The following is a 13,012-nucleotide window of genomic DNA, read 5'->3' as shown; positions in this document are numbered from 1 at the left end:
CAGACGAAAGTCTGAAACTCAGAGGCTGAGTGACTTGCCCAGAGCCCCACGGCCGGCCGGTGGCCGAGCTCACCCCATCTGACTCTGGCGCCCGCTCCTTCCTTCCCTCGGGGCTGCCTCCCATGTATGGGGCTCAGAAGGGTCTTGACGTGGCTGACAAATCACTCCTTTTGGCTTATGAATAACATGGTGAAACAAATTACCTTGGGGATCTAGACGGAAGTTGTTGGCCTTGTGTAAACTCAATTGGAAGGTCACCGAATAGACTGCTCTGGAGGCGTCTACAAATATCTTCCGTGGAATATCCTCAAAGTGAAATCACTGAGAACGCAGACTATGCTCGGTGTTTTGGTTTGCAAATGAGTTTTGAGAAATGGCCTTGAGGTCTTGAGTTGTTGGCATTTTTCCCGTGCAAATTGTGGAGGACTTTTGAACCACCGCAGGAAAGGGGAGAAGAAAGGGCCGGGCTGCTGATTATTTACAGCCCCGAGCCCCAAGCCGGCGCGGAATTAAAGGCCTCCCACCACTCCGGTGGCGTTTAATTTTATTCTGAGAATGACTACCTGCCAGGAAGCACGTTGTTCACCACCATCTCTGCAAGTACTTCTGAGGTACCATGACTCAAGTTCACTTAACACTGCTTGACAACTGTAAGCAGGTAACAATTGAGATGCTGGTAATGGAGTCGTTTTCTTAATTTTACATTCTCTACCACATGATTTTGTCACTCTGGCATGCATGTTGAAATTAATTGCATGTGTTGATTGGAACATTATTTTTAAGGGGTTGGTAGCCCTGGGCAACTCTGGGTACCCAAGGCGATGGAGTGGCCCTGGGTCCGGAGCCCTTGGGGGTTAGTGAGCGGTGGGTTAGAGATGAGCCCACAGAAGTCCGAGGGGGTGTGTGCTCGGAGGGGATGGTTCCGAGGGGCTGCCTTGGCAAGTAAAATGATAGTTCTCATATGCAGGGAGATGCAGGAGCTGTACCCCTACCCGCTGCCAGGCAGAGTTCCCACAGATTCATGGCAGAGCTGTCTGTGCAAGCAAGAGTCCAAGTTTATGTCCAGCAAATACAGCATGCAAATTGGACCGCTTCCCCCAAGAACAGCAAAGGCAGGTATTCGGGTCAGTTGGGAAAAAAAAAAATCAGCGCCCCGCCACCCCCCAACCTTTGCCTTTTTTAAGATGGATGGTATCAATACAGTAGCAGGTTAGAGCTTTATTTGTTTAAACCTTGCAGATTCTGTAAGCATTCGCAGTCCTCTTGACTCGCAGTGCCTGGCTGTAAAAAGAACAGTTGAATGAGCTCATTGTTTCCTGGTTTTTTCCTCTAATGTATTTTACAAACACTCCGGCGACAGGCCTGACACGCTGATTTCTCTGTCGTGGCACTTCAGTTTGGGATTACAGCATTAATAACCGAGTCCCATGCATCATGCCACTTTTAAGCATGATCGTTATGATAAAGGGCATATACTTAATTACAGGCCTGCTTAATTACAGCTCTGTTGAAGCTCGTTTGTTTAGGAGAATGCTAATTGTGCTACGGAGCCCGCGGCACTTCCTTGCTTTCATCTGCTGTAGGTTGCTTGCTTGGTGTGGATCAGCGTTTTGTTAAAACTGCCACCAAAAAGAAAAACTCAGAAAGAAAAAGAAGGAAACGCTGGCACGCGCCCCTCACTCCGCCTCTCCTGTCTGATTGCATTTCCTTTTGCCCCACAACAGCCTCCTGGGAGAGTGTCTGCTATCCCCATCTTACAGACAGGGTCACTAAAGCTCAGGGAGGCGAGGGGACCGCTGGGCCACACCTCGGCCACCCGCTAAGCCGGAGGTAAGGCGCAGGTCTGTGGACCCCACCACACCCACTGCATGCCGCCTCAGGCTGGACTCTGAGCTCAAGTCCTGGCTCCCTCAAGCTACTTAACTGTTCTGAGCCTCGGTTTCCCTCAGTGTAACTTGCAAGTGGTCATGTTGGGGGTTATTTGATGCATCGTCATTGCCTAGTCAGTGGTCCATACGTGTAGGTTTCCTTTTCTTTTCTCTCTTTGGTAGAACAGGGCAGGGGGAGAAGCTGTGTCACCTCTGAGCTTGGGGGAGTCTGTCATGTCACTCAGGGAGTTGCCCGGACAGTGTATGTCACTGCTGTGTGCCCAGGAATGTCAGTTTAGGCCCCCACGAGGCAAGGGCAGGCTCTGTCCCCGATGCTGAGTCGTGACCACGGACTGGTCAGGCCATGTCTATGTGAGACCCCTGTAAAAGCCCCAGGCTGACAGGGAGGGCAGGTTGGGGATGAAAATAGAGCCCCCATGTCCTGATGGTGGCTCCGTGAGAGCAGGGACCTCTCCCCCCTGGCCCTGTCTCCAGCCCCCTTGCCGTGCGTCACTTGGAGGAGGACTCGGCAATAGAGGATGCCAGAAAAGGGTTTGGTCTCAGTGCTACCAGCAGTGAAGACAAAACACTGGCTTCAGTTAGGGGAGGGAGGGGGGGAGGGGGGAACGTGGCTCCCCCACGAGGAGCCAGGGTGGAGGTGATTTATGAGCGCGCTTTTGGAACACATGAGAAACGTGTGCCGTTGATTTTAAGAATTATGTTTGGCAAACCTCTAGATATTTTAAAATACGGAAAGGCTGCCCAGATAAGGAGAGTAGAAATGAATGTTACGGAATTAGAAGGGGACTTCGCAGTCCCACAGACCCGCTTTGTACGCAGCACGCAGAATCCCTCCCCAGCTCCTGACACAGGCGCCTGCTGGGCTCTTGGCGCTCAGCTCCGCCAGCCCTTGCTCACGGCTTCCCTGGAGGAGGGCAGCTGTCCCCTTGGAACCGCACCCTGCCTCTCTAGCGCCTCTTCCTGTGGCAGCTCTGAGGATACCTGCAGACATTTGGTTACGGTCACCTTCGAGCCTTCTCTTACTAGACCAGAGCCCCCAACCTTGCTGAACTTCCCATGTGCTGGGCGCAGCGCTGAGCTCTGGGGTTCCGGGGGAGGAGGGGCAGAGATGACCCAAAATGGACAGTATCGTGCCTCCCTGGAGCATCAGGCCTGATGGCCTCCTCTCCTCCCTCCTCTGGTCTGGCTTCGGGTCCCTCTCCACCCTCAGTCTCCTGGGAAGCGGTCGGATATCCCTCTGAGAATCCGGTCCCGGCGCTGAGCTCCAGGCTGAGGCAGCGAGCCCCCGGCTCAGGCACCAGGACTGGGGAGCTGTGCCTTGACAATGGCCCCCCACCCCTGCTTTGTAAATGGCGAATCACGTTGTTCAAGTACAAACAAATCTGTTCTCATATCCTTCTCATCTCTTTCATTCCATCTGATACAGTTGGTGTTTGGACCTAAAGTATAAGACTTAACATTGGTCTTTCATCAGTTACATTTAGCCCATGATCCTAAGTTTTTGAGATCTGTGTTGGATTTCCCTGTTACCAGTTGATAGGCTGTCCTCCCTGACTCCCCATCGGCCATGTATTGGATAGGCACACTACACACATCTTCAGGGAAGTAATTGATAGCACCCTGGGCAACCTCCAGAGAAGTCGCTCAAGGTCAACATCAATCTATTAGTCAGCTACTTGTCCATCCAGTCCAACCAGTTAAAGGTTCCCCAGCCCTTAACACTGTCCAGCCATATTTATTTGTTTTATCCACTTGGGTAACATAAGATATTTTGTCAAGTGCTTTGCTAAAATCCGCATCCCTTCAGCTTACCATACTCTTTGACATATTAGGTTCTTTAAAATATGAAATTGGGCTGGCAGATTGTCTGTTTAGCAAACTTCTGCTGGCTCCTGGGGCCCCTGACCCGCCTTGTAAAGGCTCCACACGTGGACGCAAGTGTCTCGTTCCTCTCAGTGAGCTCCGTCCCCACGTCCCAGGCCACGAGATCCTACCCACTCGCCTCCTTTTCTTCTGTGTTCTAGAAGAGTTTGAAGAGCATCTGACTGAGCCTGTCTTTCTATCATAAACTCTAAGATACAGTGGCACCTGGTCCCAAATTCCTCCCTTCTCTTCACATGACTGCTTTCGGGGGGGGAGGGGTGTCCCACAATGACAGGGCGTCTGGCCTTCTGTCTCCAGCCCCTCAGCAGTGTGTGTATGAAGAAGCCGCCTTTGGCTCCCTCCTCCCTGGGGCCAGAAGGTGGGCCTTAGCCAAACCCCTTGATTGCTCCCTGGGCGGATTAGCCCTCACTCAGCCCCAACAGCTCCCCACGTCCTGCAGGTTCCAGAGGGAGGAGGGGGAGCAGGGATGTCACCCTGGGAGGGGGGGTGCGGAAGGCCCGCTGGGAGGTGTGGCCGTGGCCACCGTGCACTGTTTCCCACTTCCTTCAGTCTCAGAATGCTCTCTGTGTGTGTACATGTATGGATATGTGTGTATATAGGTACAGAATATAAAACTATATCCTATATTCCATAAATATATGAAATAGACACATGTGACACATTATACATTTATATAAAAGTTTATTTATATATCATATATGCTATATGTACATAAAAATACTACTATTGCTAACATCCAAGTTTGACAAGTTACTTTTTTCTGGGTCCTTTTATTTTTCTCCTCGATTTTTACTTGCAGCCTTCCCAGTCCGACCAGCGGCCCTGGCAAACCGCTCTTCCCATCTCGTCGTAACTAGCGAGGCAGGAGCATAGCAAGCAGCCCAGGGGGCTGGGCCACCACAGTCCCGAAAGCCAGTCTTAGGTTCCCAGACATGCCTGTCGGCTGGAAGAAGGAATACAAGCCCGATCATGGGGGGCCTGCTAAGGGTCTGGGTGTGGGGGTTCCTTGGAGCAAGGAAAATGTTTTGGAGCCCCGTGGAGGTGGCGGTCGCTCAGCACCGTGAGGGTGCCCGACACCACGGCATCATTTATTCTAAAATAGCTAATTTTATAGTATGTAAACTTAACCTCAATTATCAAAATTAAAAAAACAAGACGAAGCACTCCTGCCCACTCAGATCTCCGTCCCTGCAGGTGGCTCCCAGACTTCTCAAAACCCACGGCTCCGTCCCTGCCTGCCAGCCAGCTGGGTGGGCGGCAGGCAGCAGCTTACCAGGCCTTCGCGGGGTTTGGTATGTGCCCCCGGCTGGAACGCCTGCGTCCACAGGGACATTCCTGCGGGGAGCAGCCTCCATCACTGTCCCTGCATGCCCACGGAGCCCCTCTGGGCTGCGCCCTGTGCCAGGGACACGGGAATGCAGAGGAGACTCGCACGTGGACCACCACCAGGAGAGGAGACATGGTGCTGGACGGAGTGGGGAGAGGGGCACGGGACCTCGGGGGGATGGCTTCCTGCAAGAGAACAGACCCCAGAAGGATGGCTGGGTGTAGCATAAGGGGTGAAGGGAGGGGGTGATCTGTGAAGAGGGACAGTGCGTGGCACAGGGCCCCATAGGCCAGTGGGGACCCCACCTGGAAAATCCTCCCATCCGCTTCCCTTCGGAGGTCCAGGTGTTGCTGGGCCTTCGGCTGGACGGGGCCTCCTCCCTCCCCCCCACCCCAGGGCCTCCCAACTCATTTCCCCGGGGGGTAGTCAGGCCTTTGCAGGTCACTTTACCACCCTTTCAGAACACAAGTTCTCTAATCATATGTTGACATTTAGATAGAAACAACTGTCACCAGGGAGAGGGCGTTTGGCAGCGGATATTAACAGGAAGTCCCAAACACTAATAAGGTCTTTAACAGTCCAGAGGCAGAAGGCCTCTTGAAGGAACCGGAATGGTGGGGGTTGTCGGGGGGTGATGGGTGCTTAGAGGTGCTGTTGTGCAGGCCGCCCTCCGGGCGTGCAGTGAGAGTGCTTCCCGACCATGGCGCCATGGGGCGCGCGGGCCGGCCCTGGCCCTGCCACCTGGAGCTGTGTGTGTGCAGATAGGTGTACAGAGAGCGGAGAGTGACGTGGCCATGGCGAGTGACAGCCATGGGCTTTGGGACTTTAAAGGTGGGGTGGAGAAGGCGGTGGCTTCTAGCGCTTGACTTGGAACGGCCAGGAGGAGGACCAAGGAACAGTGGGCTTGGGGAGAAGGTGATCGTGGGTCCGCATTTGGGCCCTTCGAGCACATGGCTCTTCCTGGCCCACAGGCCCCATGAGAAGAGCTTAGAGAAGGGCCCCCGGGAGGCTTGCGGAAGGTGTGATAATGGCCGTCAGACCTTGAAGGGCCTGGTGTGCAGGACGCAGGAGGTTTGTGTTCAGAAACCCCACTTCTACCTAACGGACTTGGGAGTCCCTGCTTGCTACCTGGGTGACCTCGGCAGACCGCGACCTTTCTGAGCCTCTGATCTGTGGAATGATCAGAAAGGCGAGTACCCCCGTGCCTGCCCTTCTCCGTGCACAGGGAAGGGCTCGGCGGTCAGTGCCACGCGGGGTGAGTCCACGTTGGGCAGACAGCGGCAGGTGCTGGGGAGGGAGCACGGCCTCCTCTTGGATCTCGAGTGGGACCTGGTCCTGCCCCTTTCTCGAAGGCATGGTGGCCTGGTCACCGACTTCCCAGCTGTAGATGAGCACGCACGCGCAAGTCCTCCGCTCTCACTGTTGTGTTTGAATGTCACCTACCGTGTCAGGTCATTTGGGGCTTTTCCCCTCCTCCTGGGGCAGTGCGGCGCTGTTCGCAGCCCTCAGCCGGTCTGCGGCCAGCAGTCACCGCAGTTTGCAGGGCCCCCCCATGATGGGAGACCGGAGGTGTCTGCGTCCCAGCCGGAGGCCACGCTTTGGACAGCAGCCTTCCGCAGAAAGGTGGGGGTGGGGGCGTCCGGCCAGCTGCCAGGGCCAGCTGCTCTGGTTCTTCTTCAGACTTACCAAAGTTTTATATTTTTTCCTTCCCTGAAATAAATTATGAACATAGTTTAAAGTGAGCCATTTGGTTCATTTGGCTGCTCAGAGGATTTGTCCCAGATTTATTTTCCTTTCTTTCTTTTATTCCCTCTTCTGTTGCTTTTCTTCATTCTGCATCTGTGACTCTTCTTTCTTAGGAATGAGAAAAATTGTCCCCCGCTTATATACCAGAGATGTCCCTGTTTCAAATACTGGGGGAAGCAAAGAACATATTTCCTGGGAAACTGGCTTTTGTTCTGTCAGTTCATTTCTCCCTAAAACTATGATTTACCAGAAACCAATCTGCCCTTGGGGTGAGGCCCCCATGCCGACCGCTGGGCTGCAGGTCGAGCCCAAATGGCCGGAACCAGCGAGGGGGCCGGGCCACAGCCTGTTCCCGGCCATGCTGGGACCTGACCAAGAAGCCAGGCCCGAGGACTCTCCCCGGCTGCCCAGCCTCATGCTGGGTGTGTTCCTCATGCCGCCCTGTCAGACGGGGCCTGTCCCCTGTGCCAGGGTTTCCAGCACAGACAGGGTTTCAGCCCTTCTCTGACGCCGTAATTCACAAAGTGCACTTGTCCCGGGAGGGAACATGCTGATAGAGACAGTGCCGGGCGGTGGTTTTCTCCGTGTGCCTCTGCGGAGTGAGGCAGTGACCTGGGGACACCGTGGGCAGAGGGCTATGGAAAAGGGATGCCCCTCTGAGACACACACTCACACGCATTTGCAGACCTCCGTACCCTTTCTGTGCCAGCCTTTGAGACCAGGCAGGCGGGTGAGCCGTGCAGGACTGTGACCGAGGTCACGAAAGTGGCCGAGCAGCCCCGCACCTGCTCTGTGCCGAGTGCTGGGTGGGTGCTGCACGCACCACCCATTCACACGCACCTGTGCATCCTCTTTGAAATGGAACTTATGGAGCCCATTCAAGGCCATGGCCAGGATTCAAACCCAGTCTGTCTGGCTCCAAAGCCACTCTTTCTTCCAACCTAGACACATCCCATGAGTCTGACAGCCTGGGACGTGACCCTCTCGGCTGAGAGAGTGTCTAACACCCCCGCCGCGGCCCATCTCACGAGCACCGCTCTGTCCCCTCGGCCTCCTGCACCTCTGTCCTGCCGGCAGCCCTCAGTGGCTCCTACCACTCGCAGGCCGGAGATCTGGCTCCTAGGGTGGGTGCTGGGCCCTTCTCTGCTCCTGCAGCTCTGTCTACACAGCTGCCTGCTCTTCTGGGGCCGTGCGGAGCGCCTGCCTCCCGCAGCAGCTGTGTGTCCCAGGAGCAGGGATGGTGCCCATGCACACGGCCCCCTAAGGCTCTCTCACCTGTGTGCGGGTTGCTTCGCTTTAGCCACCCACTGGCTTGTACCACCTATGTTGATGTCTCAATTGCTGAACATGGATGGTGTCTACAATGCCATTCTCTCTTCTTCTTTTGCAGCAATGGATGGTGTGCCTTTTATGATCTCAGAGAAGTTTTCTTGTGTTCCAGAGAGTGTAAGTTGTATGCGTGATCTCTCCCCTTCCCTCTTACCACCCCCAGCCTGAGCTCCCCCACCCAGTGGCATGCAGGGCTCTCCTGGTGCCCCCCACCCCATCCCTGCCTCCATGAGGGTCACCCCCGCGGGCACGTTTATCCCCAGCCTGGCAGAAGCGCCGCCCTGGCCGTTGGCCGGCTGCCCAAGCCCTGCGAGTGGGTCGAGCCCCTCTACGCCCCTTCAGCTGAGGCTGTCCCTCGTAGGCCCTTGAGAGTGAACGAAAGAAGAGGGAGCGAGACAGACTAGCAAACTCAGACACAGCCTAGACTTTTTGTTGCAAATGTGACGGTTAATTGGACTGAACTTCACTTGGTTTCCAAGGTCAGCTTAATGTCTGTTCTTTTTTTATTTAACAATGATGGTGTCCTACAGAAGGGAGGCCGCCTCGTTCTTTCCATTCTAGCTGGAGGCCCCGGTAGGGCCGGCTGACCCTGCTACGCAGGGTCCTGCAGCGGTGGGTTTCCTGCTCACCGCCGGCCAGCACGACTCACGCGAGCAGACCCAGCCCCCAAGCTGTCTTCAGTGACAGGGGCACTGAGACAGCTGGCTGGGCCTCAAGGCCAGAACGCAGGCCCTGAGAGGCGCCACCACGCAGAGCGCTGGGTGGCTGTGGGCTTGGGCTGCAGGCCCCGCCTGGCACCCCCCTCCCGGCACTCTCCTCCCGGATGCCCCCTCCCGGATGGTGCCTGCCCCCCAGGATGGCGGTGGCCCTCCCTCAGCTACGCAGCCTGGCCCACGCTGGCTCGATAGACTTGTTTCTGGGTATGTTTTTGTTGCCTTTTTTTTTTTTTTTTTTTTTTTTTTTTGTCCTTTCTGAAGAAGTTTGCTTTGAGCAGCTAATAAACGTGAAGGCCCTGGTTTGGGCACCCACTAAAGAATCCTTCAGTGTTTTCCTTGGATCCAGCTTAAAACCACCCGGCTTGCGATTTGACCTGCTCTGTAGTTTCCATTTTCATGAAATATAATAGGCCTCCTCTGAACCCTTCTGGTAAGCAGCTTAATCTTGAAAAATGCTCCTGACGTGACATGCGGAGCATGAGTAACTTCAGCCGACTCCACTTGGCCGCGTTGCCATGGAGACGCTGGCGCCTCTCCTGCCTGCTCCCTTGGAGAGGCTGTTCTGTCCTGCGCACCAGCTCCAGTCGGGAAAGTTTAGTGGGGCAGTCAGAGCCTAATGATACAACAGCTGGACCTCTGCTGGGTCCCGGGCAGCGCGGGCAGGCAGCCCCGCTCTTGCACCGCCCGGGCTGGCAGCAGGTGAGAGCCAAACTGTTTCCTGGCTACTGGCAGTGCAGCCCCGGGAGCTGAGTGCCTAATTTGGTGGCCCTGTCCCAAGATCGCCCTCACTAATGTGCTGCTACCAGGGCGCTGCCGACTCAGCAAGTGCTCAAGGCGCGCGGACTCGGGCCAAGCCCGGTGCCAAGCGCTTCCTTGCGCTTCTCTCGGTTAATCCTCCCAGCAGCCCAGCCAGGAGGGCCGCCCACGCTGCTTTTTAACAGCAGAGGAAATGATGAAGTGATTTAACCTGCGGCTGCATCGCAAGGAGGCGCGGAGCCCGGGTTTTGAGTCCCGGTCCTTGGACTCCGAAGCCGGCCTCTTTCTAACCTCGCCTCGCAGGAGACCCTCGGCCCCACTCCGGCTCTGCCCCCACCTCTGGGCTGCAGTTGAGAACCATGGAGGCCCTGGGGTTTGTAGAAGGCTCTCAGGTTTCACTTGTTCATCCCCTGCTGCCAGCTGCTGGCCTGAGCTGCAGGAGGCGGGGCCGGCGCCCTCGTGGGACTGCAGAACACCTGTGTGCCCAGAGCAGGCCAGGAGGGGCCTCAGCCAGGCCCCTGTGCCCCCACGCCGCGCATTTCGGCCCAGGCTGCTCTGGGCCTCCAGCTCACTCTCGCGGCCATGTGTGTTTGATTTTTCATGCTGTGTTGAAAAGCCAGCATCTTTAAAAAAAGAAAAGAAAAAAGTCCCCCATATTCATGAAATTATGGAGACACCCATGGAAGTGCGGTATTATTTTTTACCACCCCGTTGATTTCGCAAATGATAATTAATGGGCAGTTATTTCATTCACCTTGCACCTTTGAAGACCTGGAATTCCCCCAGCTCCTTCCCTGGATACCTGGAGTCCCCAACAAAAGATTCCCTGCAGCCCCCAGGAATTCCCGAGGCACGTTCCACCACGTGGCTCAGCAGTCAGGGCGGCCTCTGGTGAAGCCTTGGGCAGCCCCAGCCCCGCAGCTGCCGGAAGCAAGCAAATCACGGAAGCAAGCAAATCACGTGCAGGGGAGGGGGGAAGTGGAGAGAGGTGGCAGTTACTGGAGACAGTCACTATCTTTCGGGATGGCTGCAACCCTCCTGGGTGCTGAAGACAGACGCAGGGGTCTCTCCCAGACGGGACCGACGCCGCTGACAGCCAGGTTTTCCGGAAGTATGCTCCTGGGCCGTTGACCCTCACTGATCGCCACAGGGTCCCACTGACGGGTTTCTGTGGGAAGGGGGTGGAGAAAACACGGGATCACAGAGGGCGGGGTGGGTTTCACACTGTTGTGCAATGAAAGCCGATGTGAAGGAGCGTTGTCCAGCCCTTTGAAAGGATGACTTGGTCTGTATTTTCAGATGCAGCCCTTTGATCTGTTGGGAATCACCATCAAATCTCTGGCAGAAATTGAGAAGGAGGTAAGCAAGCCCCCCAGAGTGGGGGAGGGGGCCTGAGCCGTCGCTCGCTCCACCCCTGGGTCTCTCCTCTCATTAAGAACAGGAACAGGAAGGACCTGGGTGTGGGGCGCCTTTTGAGAAAAGCACTTTTATTTCACTCCAATGTATTGCTTGGAAAAAGACACTCATGTTTACTGTGTTCATTACTTCAAGTCAAATATGACCAGCACCTCCTTGTCTTCTCTAAGTCAGAAGGTTTTAAGGAACAGACAGAACAATCCCTTGTGCTTTATTTTTTTTTTTAAATGTCTCAGCTTAAAGAAGGTGGAGGAGGTTGGGCAATGGGCATGGAGTCAACTTTTCCGCCACCTTCTGTTTTAGGATGCGCCGCCATTAGGGGTTTGGGGACGTGCCCTGGCCCCCGTGTGATTTACAGGGTCGGGATACACCCCACTGTGTGTGATAAGCCACCCTCCCTTTGGCAGCTCGGTTTGAAATAGTCCGGATGTTTTCCTAATAAAAACAAAGAAATCCAGGACGGGGCAGCTCTGACAACTCAGAAGAACGAGGGCTGAGGTACAGGAGTCACACTGGAGGTCAGAGGTGCCCGTGGCCCCCGCCCCTAAGACAGCGCCAGCCTGTGCGTTGTCTGTGATGCACAGAAGGTTGCTCAGCATCACGTGCTTGCCGCCGGCTCTCCTTGGAGAGGAACATTTGTCTCAAAGATGGAAATGGTAGAACCATTTCAATATTCTCAGCCCCTTTGGGTTTTCTCTTGTATACCCAGCCAGCAGAAGCAGGTTGCATTATTGAAAGATGGCTGAAATCAAGGAAAATTGAATCAATGTAGTACAACAAATTTCGAAACCTGTCATAACAAAAACAAGACAAAAAAGTCCCCTTTTGTCTTTGATTTTCAGTAAATCATAAAAACCAAAGTGATTGTCATCTGTAGGATTTTGGGGGGTGGGTAAACTTAAGCAAAGGAATGGCCGGCTAGCCCATCACAGATGTGCGCATGGAATTCCTCGCTAGCCCTTCCCGAAATCAAGGGGGCCAGGGATGGTCCGGGCACAGCCGCCCGCTTGTGACCTGCCTCTGCATGGGGGCCCGTGTCCCGAGGCGCTCAGTGTGTGTGTGGGAAGGCCTCTGAGGGTGGCCCGCTCTGGCTGCGGGTGGCGAAGCAGGGGCACAGCCAGTGACCCATTTAGGATGGTCAAGTTCATAAGGACAGAGGCCTCACCCAGCCCCACGCCGCCTGGGGGCGGGTCACGCCCTCTCCCTGTGCAAACAGGGAGCGTCGTTGAACCCCTCTGCCAGGGCTTTTCCTGGAGCCATGAATATATGTCAAAAGCTCTGGCAGACAAGAGCCCCTCACCGTGGGTCGGGTGTCGTGAGCTGGCATGTGCCGGAGACGGGGCCGCCACCGGAGCGTTGCCCCGTCCGCCCTGGGTCCACTGAGCACTCACTGGGCCGTAACTGTCACCCCAAGCTGACCAGGTGGCTGTCATCCCTCCCCACTTCATGGAGCAGAAATGGGGACTCTGAGAGGGGAAGTCACTTGCCCAGGACAAGATTGAGACCTAGCATGTCAAACTCCACATCCTCTCCATTGTGACTTAAAGTCTGTGGCCCCGTGTCCCTCTGAGGGGCTGGTGGTGACAGTGGGGTACGGGAGGCTTGTGGACCCGTGTTCTGACCCTGGTCTTTGAGTCACAGGAGGAGGCGACTCTGAGTCCCAGGGTGATGCAGGACAGACCCAATGCAGGGCCCATGCATGTGGCAGAAGCCACTGCCCACCTCAGTTCTCTCCCTGCCTCCAAAGACAGAAGCCGGGTCCGCAACCACGTGCGGTTAGACCATTACCTTGAGGTCCGATGCTCTGAGCGAACCTGTTGGGGCAGGCGGGCTCTGCAGGCCGCCGCCCTGCACACGAGTCTGAGCTCCTCCATTTCACGTCTCTGGGCCTTGGCTTCCTCTCCTGTAAAACCGGAACAGTAATGAAAGTGCTTGCCCTGTAGCATGTG

General features: G+C 55.4%; 1 protein-coding gene across 5 annotated transcripts in view; it reads left to right on the top strand.

Moving 5' to 3' along the window:
• MVB12B (multivesicular body subunit 12B) overlaps positions 1-13,012 on the top strand; it is a 153,908-nt gene that overhangs the window by 122,329 nt on the left and 18,567 nt on the right. For all 5 annotated transcript variants that reach the window (XM_054584366.1, XM_054584369.1, XM_054584367.1 and 2 more), the window contains 2 exons: positions 8,237-8,292; positions 10,947-11,006. In XM_054584366.1, the coding sequence (XP_054440341.1) occupies positions 8,237-8,292; positions 10,947-11,006 (116 nt within the window). The remainder of the gene's footprint in view (positions 1-8,236; positions 8,293-10,946; positions 11,007-13,012) is intronic.

Source organism: Pteronotus mesoamericanus, unplaced genomic scaffold, assembly GCF_021234165.1.
Source record: "Pteronotus mesoamericanus isolate MK-2021 breed Mesoamerican mustached bat unplaced genomic scaffold, CSHL_Meso_final contig_78, whole genome shotgun sequence".
Taxonomy (NCBI): domain Eukaryota; kingdom Metazoa; phylum Chordata; class Mammalia; order Chiroptera; family Mormoopidae; genus Pteronotus; species Pteronotus mesoamericanus.
Note: the sequence above shows the minus strand (reverse complement) of the source record. Positions and strands in the feature narration are given on the sequence as shown.